The sequence below is a fragment of the Octopus sinensis genome, linkage group LG10 (genome assembly GCF_006345805.1).
Source record: "Octopus sinensis linkage group LG10, ASM634580v1, whole genome shotgun sequence".
NCBI classification, from domain to species: domain Eukaryota; kingdom Metazoa; phylum Mollusca; class Cephalopoda; order Octopoda; family Octopodidae; genus Octopus; species Octopus sinensis.
The window spans coordinates 51,494,165-51,503,380 of NC_043006.1; the positions used below are offsets into that span (position 1 = coordinate 51,494,165).

At 33.7% G+C, this 9,216-nt stretch overlaps 1 protein-coding gene across 1 annotated transcript; it reads left to right on the forward strand.

The window, feature by feature from the left end:
• The first annotated feature begins 5,342 nt into the window (after nucleotides 1–5,342).
• LOC115216210 (zinc finger protein 845-like) lies at nucleotides 5,343–8,444 on the forward strand. The gene has a single exon (XM_029785409.2). It carries the CDS (start codon nucleotides 6,493–6,495, stop codon nucleotides 8,065–8,067), a length of 1,575 nt encoding a protein of 524 aa, XP_029641269.1. The 5' UTR covers nucleotides 5,343–6,492; the 3' UTR covers nucleotides 8,068–8,444.
• The last annotated feature ends 772 nt before the right edge of the window (nucleotides 8,445–9,216 follow it).

Here is a 9,216-nt window from a genome sequence, read left to right on the forward strand (position 1 = left end):
AAATGCTACACTGATACTTCCAAATTAACATTTAGCTTAGGCATCACGTCACAAAGCAATCATTGCAATAAAAGGGAATATTTGTTCATTCATTTCTCCATACTGACACAGGTTAGACAGAGATTTACTGATGCAATATTTTACAACTAGATGGACTTCCTGTTGTCAATTCTTTCCTGCTTTTCAAGCAAGGGTCTTCTTAAAATCCTACATCATCATCATCATTTAATGTCTATTTTCTGTACTGGTATGGATAAGATAGTTTGACAGGGTCTGATGAGCTGCAGAGCTGCGTCAGGTTCCAGTGTCAGCTTTGACATGGTTTCTATTGTTGGACATCTTTCCTAATGTCACAAGGCTTTGAAAGTGTAGAGCTACAAGTTATTGCTTACAGGACATCCATGTTTTTCTCAGACAATGACACAGAGTGTAAGCACTGGAAGAAGATATTTGATAAAGATGTCACACAGAGATGAAACCTGAAATCACAAGGTCACCAGCAAACTCCACATCCACTCAGCCATGCCTACGTAACAAAATTATATAGATCTTACGAACAACAGAATCATTTGTTAGTGGGGGCATATACATAACAAAATATCAACAATAACATATATAAGACACATGAAAGAATATATATCTAGAATATAAATAAACTGTTAATATGTTTATATCATTATATATTTCTCAAAGAATTTACCTACAATCTCAAATAAATAAATAGTATTTTATTTCTCTTCTGGAAATATGTTAGATGCAATATATATTAGTATTCTGAAAGAATATTTCTATTCATAATATCAGTGTGGTAAGTTTTCTCACAAATATATAGTTGGTATATATAAAAAAAAAGTATCTGAAAGTAGTTATACTGTTACATGTTCATTCCCAACTGGATGCATTTATTGTGAATCATATTTGTTTCATAGAACAAAATTTGATATATTTCTGTGTAGTTTATTTATGCATTTTTATTTTTGAGAGAGAATCTGACGTAACACAATAGTTATATGGTTTTAGGGAGTGTTTGTCCAGGATAGAACTACACAGCCACAGCAGGAGATGTATTAGGACATGAAAATGTAAAAGTCGGACTAGACTATTTTATGCACAACTCCATTGTCTCCCAAGACAAAAAAGGATGCCAACAATATATGGTTTTAACCTGTATGAACATATTTGTGTTTGGTTAAGTTACTTGTATGAGAGAATGATTTACCACAGATATCACAGTCATATGGTTTCTCTCCTGTATGAATTCGTCTGTGAATAGTTAAAGTACTACTCTCAGAAAATGGCTGACCACAAATATCACAGTGATATGGCTTCTCTCCTGTATGAATGCGTTTGTGTTTAGTTAAGACACCATTTTCAGAGAAAGATTTACCACAAATATCACAGTTGTATAACTTAGTTCCTGTATGAATGTATTTGTGCCTAGTTAAGTGATCATTTCGTGAGAATGATTTACCACAGATATCACAGTGATATGGTTTCTCTCCAGTATGAATGCGTTTGTGTTTAGTTAAGACACCATTTTCAGAAAATGATTCACCACAAATATCACAACGATATGGTTTCTCTCCAGTATGAATGCGTCTGTGTTTAGTTAAAACACCATTTTCAGAGAATGATTTACCACAAATATCACAGTGATATGGCTTCTCCCCTGTATGAATACGTTTGTGAGTAGTTAAGCCACACCTTACAGTGAATGACTTGCCACAAATATCACAGTGATATGGCTTCTCCCCTGTATGAATACGTTTGTGTTTCGTTAAAGCATGATTTTGTGAGAATGATTTACCACAGATATTACAGTAATATGGTTTTTCTCCAGTATGAACACGTTTGTGAGTAACTAAGTTACCTTTCTGAGAGAATGATATACCACAGATATCACAATGGTATGATGCTTTTGCTATCTCTTTTGGCATCTCTCCAGTAAAAAAAATAAAATAAAATAAATCAATCTTTTAAGTTCCTCTCATAAATCATTTTTCTATACTTTTACTTTTTTCACCACAATACAAGGATATTTTTCTTCATTTTACTTTTATATTTTGACCAGTACAAATATTTCTGCTGATATACTTCCATCAACTGATATCTTTGTCAATATCTGAAGACACTGTGATTTCCTTTGTAAAGTTTTCTCAAGTTTCATTAGAATCTCAAATCATCTATTACTTTTTCAGGCAGCAAAAGTTGGGAAATTTTGCTTTTAATGTCAGTTCAAGTAAATATTCTACAGGAATTCTACCATGAATTTAAATAAACAAAGTTGCTTAAGTTTGGTATAGCATCTTCCTTAAGCCTTTCCATAATAATATGCCAACTTCATTTGGTATTCTGAAATAGTAAAATAAAAACAGAATATGATACAGAGGATACTTAAAAAATAAAAAGATAATAGTGTAAGTCTTACTATCTTTCTATTCTGATAAACTGTAGGTATATAATTTCACCTAACCAATTGAATCCTATTCATCAATTTATTATAAAAATTACATCATACAGCCATGTGCGAAGTCTACATATACTTGTAAATTATAGCCATAGCTTCAGATTGTTTAACATTATATAAGTTAAACTACTAAATAAGAAATGATAATTATCTGTGCATATTCAGAAACATCATTTGCCTTTGTGTTTTTGCTTTTGTTAAATCCAAGGTGAAGACCATCACTTCTCATGCGCATTATATATCAAGGACTCCATTTTCTTGTGTCTCTCTCTCTTTTAAGTAGATGAAGACAGACACAAAACACTCAGGTATTGGATACAGTTCATTATCACCATGATTGTCTTAACATCCACTTTTCTATACTTGCGTAGATCAAACAGAATTTGTTGAGGCAGGTTTTCTACAGACAGATATCCTTCCACTCACTAACTCCCCTGTTTCCAAGTAAGGTAATATTTCCTCATGGCCAAACATGTTTTTCAGGGAAGACTGGAAAAAACAACATTACTTGCATGATAGTGAGGTTTGTTTACAACCATCATGTGATGTCAAGACATACACGCATGTATATATGTAAATATGAAAGTTTCGCCCTTTATATATATATATATATATATATATATATATATATATATATATATATAATATATATATATATATTTGTAAAAAATGAAGTTCGAAAATGCTGCTGTATTATACAATTTTTAATTTTTATATATACATTATAACATGTTTCAGTTCCTGAAATGAACCTTATCAAAAAAAGTTATATATAAAAAAAGACAGCTCATGCCGTCAAACAGAAGAAATTCATTTATAATACACAACGGAGTCAGACATCTTAGAGTTCATGTATAGTTGATATATAGTTCATGTATAGTTTGAAGTATATGTTCAAAGTGTTCGATGCAGTGGCCCACGGTGGCGATACGTATTCAATACAAAAAACAGATCAAAGTGGTGGAAAGCGGTCAATACAGAAGATTGATGTTTCCGAAAGAGCGAGGAATTCATTTTTACCTTAAGCAATTGTGATGACCCATGGTGGATGTTCGCTGGGTGGTTCTAGTGAGTTTTTGTGAAGTGCTCGGTTTTATAATGCCTGTTAGGTGGTCAATCCAGCGTAGCGTGACGTCATCAACGTTTTGACCAATCGTTTCGTTAGGTGGCTTTAGTCAAGTAGAACGGGACGTCATCCAGATTCTGCCCAATCACGACTTATAGCTACATTAGATCTGCCCCCTGTCTGTACTTGTTAGGTGACTAGTCAAGCAGAATATATATATATATATATATATATATATATATATATATATATTGTATAGAAAATAAAAGAATGTCTCAAATGCAGGAAGGCTCTGATGATGGCTTAGAAAATTGGGTAAATACTCAACTTATAATTGTCCATTTCATCGCACACTTCATAATTTAAAAGATTCTAATACCATCACAAGTTGTGTGGTAAACGAAGCAACAAATCTAGTCTTAATTAACATCTTACATATATTTGTTTATTTTTGTCTCGTGCAGGAGGTGAAAAAATAGTATGTAAAATTAAATTTGCTGACTATAAACCGAAGAAAAATTGGATGATCAAAGCTACTAAAATGCAAATGAAACTCTAGGGAATAATCTGCATTATTACATACATTGTTGTAGCTGTGAATATACAAAAGCCATGTATATTTCGTCGTTTCGGTGTTTTACTAAATAAAATTTTACTGTCGCTATCGAAAATAAATTACGTCGCTTTTCTCTAATTTTCTACCAGAACATCTGGTGATGAAAATAATTTAAATGTTTTGTGTCCATGGTTTAAATAATATAAATATTTACCTACATCATCATTCAGTCATTAGTAATCGGCAAGTACGGTAAAGGCTATTATATGATTCTAGTTGTCATATTATTATACAATCAACCAAAAAAGCAATTGCTGATTAAAGGCTCTCCTTGTATTTCTCCAAAATTTCAATATTGTGTTTCCCAAATCTAAACAATACTTGTCGTCCTTTATTTCTTTTGCTGTCTCTTAGAATGCAGTCTTAGTTTTCGCTCACTTATTATCACTTATTCCCTACACGCCTCCAGCACAATTTCTGGTACTATTTAAGAAGTGTGGTCCCGGTGCGCGTATGCAAATTAATAGATGGTTGGCGATGCTTCGGTATATGTACCGGTGTACATTTCAAAAAAGTGCTTTTTTTATATAAGGGGATTTAAGGTTAGAATTAGGGTTTGTGTTAGGGTTAGGGGTGGGAGAAAAGGGTTTCTGTTTTCTTCAGAAATGTAAACAAAGTCACGTGTGTACATATACCGAAGCATCGCCACATACCCTACCCCCCCCCCCCATATATGAAAAAAACCCCACTTTTTTGAAATATACCGCTACTTCCGGAAGTACACCGGTACATATACGGAAGCATCGCCAGATGTTTTTTTTTAAATTAAAATTTTTTTACACAAAGTAAATTATTTTTTTGGCGTAACCTCGCCGCTATATGTACCGGTGTAAGTACCGGAATACATTTCAAGAAAGTGTTTTTTTTATATATGGGGAATTAGGGTTAGGGTTAGAGGTGGGAGAAAAGAGTTTCTGTTTTCTTCAGAAATGTAAACAAAGTCACGTGTGTACCTATACCGAAGATCGCCATTTTTTTTAAAACAAAGTAAGGCAATCTTTCGTTTTAACTCGTAATAATGTAAACACTGAATCGGTCATTTCCGTGACCACATGTTCTCTTGCCAATTATCAATTGGGAAGCTAATGGGTTGTGCGTGTGTGCTTATTCTTGTTTGTTCCTCTGTGTGTTATTTCTATATTCCACAATTAATAAATACAAAAAAAACAAAACAGAACAGACACACATAAACAGAAGAACAAGCAAGCACGCACGCACACACAGAGGAACAAGCAAAAGGTAGAAAGAAATACAAAGACCTTACCCGTTGACCTAGGCGGGATGAGTGATCAGTGTCTAGAAAAGCCACGCCCTTGCACGCTGCCGTCTTTCGTCCAACTGCTCGCTTGTGCTTTTTGCCCACGCATACCCCCGTGGCTCTTCCGCTGGACCCCGGAGTCTTCACTTTCGTTTACCTCATCTGCAATTCTCTCCACCAACACCAAATAGCTCATCACAGCCCATAACACCATAAACACCACACGGGATCATTAGCTTTTGGCCGACAGATTTTTAAAATTATTTTTTGTATCTAAACACTTTCAAACTTCAGACAAACATCATCCCCTTCGAAATAGTTACCTTACGCAGCAATATATCTTCATATATCCTTTTGATTTCATAAACCTTTAATTTGTCAAACTTTTTTGCCTCCACCATATGTCACGTAAAGATTCTATCTAAAATACAAAGGATCTACCTCTGTTATTTTTATTTTTCCAAGAATTTCTTCAGATTCCTATGTTTTCAATAACGGTGATTACGATTTGGCCCTATCAAGAAGCTGTATTTTTTATTAGGTACATTTAACGTATGTCACCGGTATCATATTGCCAATGACACCGCCTACTTCGTACTCTTATAGTATGAAATAGCATTGAAAAAAATGCTGTTATCGCATCAGTAATTTATTAATCTTTATAACTTCAACTGATCTGTGTATATTTGTGTAGCGACTATCTCATGTTAGGATGAACTCTAACATTTAGGAATAACCTACACGTTTCAAAGTCGGTGTTCCACTCTTTTATGATTTCATCCGAAACAGCTTTAATGGGACAAAGAAAATTGGATTTAAACTGTCAACAATTAAGCGATTAGCTTTCCTGGTCCTTATCTCTCTTAAAATTAAACTAGAAATTTCTTTTTCGATTACAAGATGTTCATCTCTTTGGGAGGACCCATTCCGCAACGAGCGTTCTGGTGGTAAAATAGTAAAAAAAAATATCTAAACCTAATTTTTTTCACACATGTTAACAGAGTCCCATGATATGGAAGAAAAAAACTGAACCATAATTGATTATATATATTCAGACATCTCTTGGATCTTAAGCGGATATAAATATGGAAGATGTTAATCACACAACTGTTTCTACCAGTGTAGATACAGTTATACAGATAAACAGCGATGAAAAACCTTTACGTAGTGCAACATTTACTAAACAGAGAACATTATGCAGAAATACTCCTGAATATCGCCTTGAGATTTGTAAAAAAGTGTTCTCTTCAGAACATGAAACCTTTACTCACAACGAAATTCATAACAGAGAAAAACCTTATCACTGTGAAATATGTGGAAAATCTTTTCTATATAACAGTAATTTAACCAGTCACAAAAGGGTACACTCTGGAGAGAAACCTTTCCACTGTGGGACATGCGGGAGATCCTTTGTCCAGAATAGTAATTTAACAACTCACAAACGAATACATACTGGCGAAAGACCTTATTCCTGTGAAATATGTGGAAAATCTTTTGCTAATAATAGTGATTTAACCCGGCACAAAAAAATACACACGGGGGAAAAACCTTATAATTGTGAAATATGCAGAAAATCATTTACCACTAACAGTAAGTTAACAGCACACGTACGAATACACACGGGAGAAAAACTACACCGTTGTGAAATATGTGGGAAGTTTTTTGCTAAGAATTCGAATCTTGTTATCCATAAACGTAGACACACCGGAGAAAAGCCTTACAACTGTGAAACGTGTGCGAAATCGTTCATTACTAACGATCTTTTAAAAACACACAGAAGGATTCACACGGGAGAAAATCCGTTTAGCTGTGAAATATGCGGGAAATCATTTACTGTTAAATCTAGTCTTGTGCTTCACAAAAGATTACACACGGGAGAAAAACCGTACCGCTGTGAAGTGTGTGGGAAATCTTTCGTCACGAATTCCAAGCTTACATTGCACATACGCTGTCACACGGGAGAACAGCCGTATCGCTGTGAAATATGCGGGAGATCTTTTATCTCGAATTCTAAGCTTACAGTTCACACTCGTAGTCACACCGGGGAACAACTACAGTGCTGTGAAACCTGTGGGAAATCTTTTATCAGCAGTAGCGATTTAACAAGACACAAACGAATACACACGGGTGAAAAGCCATATTATTGTGAAATATGTAGGAAATTTTTTGTCTCTAGTAGTTATTTAGCAACTCACAGAAGAATTCATACGGGAGAGAAACCTTTTGGGTGTGAAATATGTGGGAAATCCTTTGTGACAAATGGTCTCCTAAAAACACACAGAGTAACACACACTGGGGACAAAGCATATCATTGTGAGATATGTGGGAAAACTTTTATATCGAATGGTCTCTTGCAAATACATAAACGAACACATACTGGGGAGAAACCGTTCCACTGTGGGATGTGTGTGAAATCGTTTAGTACCAATGGTCAGTTGACAACACATAAAAGAATGCACTCAGGAGAAAAACCATACCAGTGTGAAATATGTGGAAAGTCTTTTGTTAATAAATCAAATCTTGTTATCCACATACGTAGTCATACTGGAGAAAAACCATTCCGTTGTGAAATATGTGAGAAATCATTTGTTTCTAATGGTTACTTAAAAACACACAAAAAAATACATACTAGAGCGGAACCTTTTAACTGTGAAATGTGAAAAAACTTTCTCTTACAAATCTGAATTTATAGTCCGTCAAGTATGCATTGGAGACCATCTTGGTGAAATATTTTTGAAATCATTCCCTTCAAATTTTCATCTTGTAGTCTATAAATATGCTTTCATTTGAGAGAAACTCTTTCACTAAAATGCTTAAATTCTTATTTGTGAATTTATTAACTTCTAGTTAATAAATGAACACATTCAAAATAAAGAAAAAAAGAGCTATATTAATGTGAAATATATGGGGAATATTTCAGTGTGAAATAAATCTTCTCTTGTAATCCACAGTTGAATACATATTGGGCAGAAAATATAACTTTTATCAGTGTGAAATATGAGTAACCAGTTTCTCACAGCTGGAAGTAGAGTGGAGGGAAAAATTATCAGCTGGTAATCATTCTTGTCATATAATCCACAACTGCACCCTGAAGAAAGGCCTATTCATGTTATAAGTGATTCGCCATAAGCTCATTAATTATTAGTAGTAACACAAAGTAATAAAATCTTGCAAATGTGAAGAACTATTCTCATTCACCAGCCACATATGTAAATATAAACGAGGAAAATACTGAGATGACTTTTTGAAATATTCTCTACATAGAAGTAAAAAGGCAAAAAATGAATGATTTTATGTATAATTTTATTACTAAAATTTGTGACAAAACATTCACATTTATGTATAAACTAGTAGTATAGCCCAGCATTGCTCGGGTTTGTTTTCTTTTCAACCCTTTAGAATTGAAATTTTTGAAAAGTAAAAATTTTGCATTATGTAGCTTGTTATACTCTTTAAGTGAACATTTTTCTGGTTGAAATACACCAAAAAATCGTAAATAATAGGGATTTTCATAGAAAAAAAGCACCTTTTTGATGTAAATAATTTTTGGTGTTAACATGGTCCGATTTGAGCTAGCCTTCTATCATACTCTCAATTTTCGTCAACTTGTGCCGCAGGGTCTCGGAGGAGATAGTGTTAGTTGAAGGCTACCAAACCTGCCACACACAGACAACTTCAGCTTTATATATAAAGATTAAAAAATCTTATATTTATTGGATATCTTCATGGCAGTTGAATTGAATTTTTTTTAAAATTTGATTCAATGATGAAAACACTATAATAAAATATTAAAGAAAATAATCGTCATA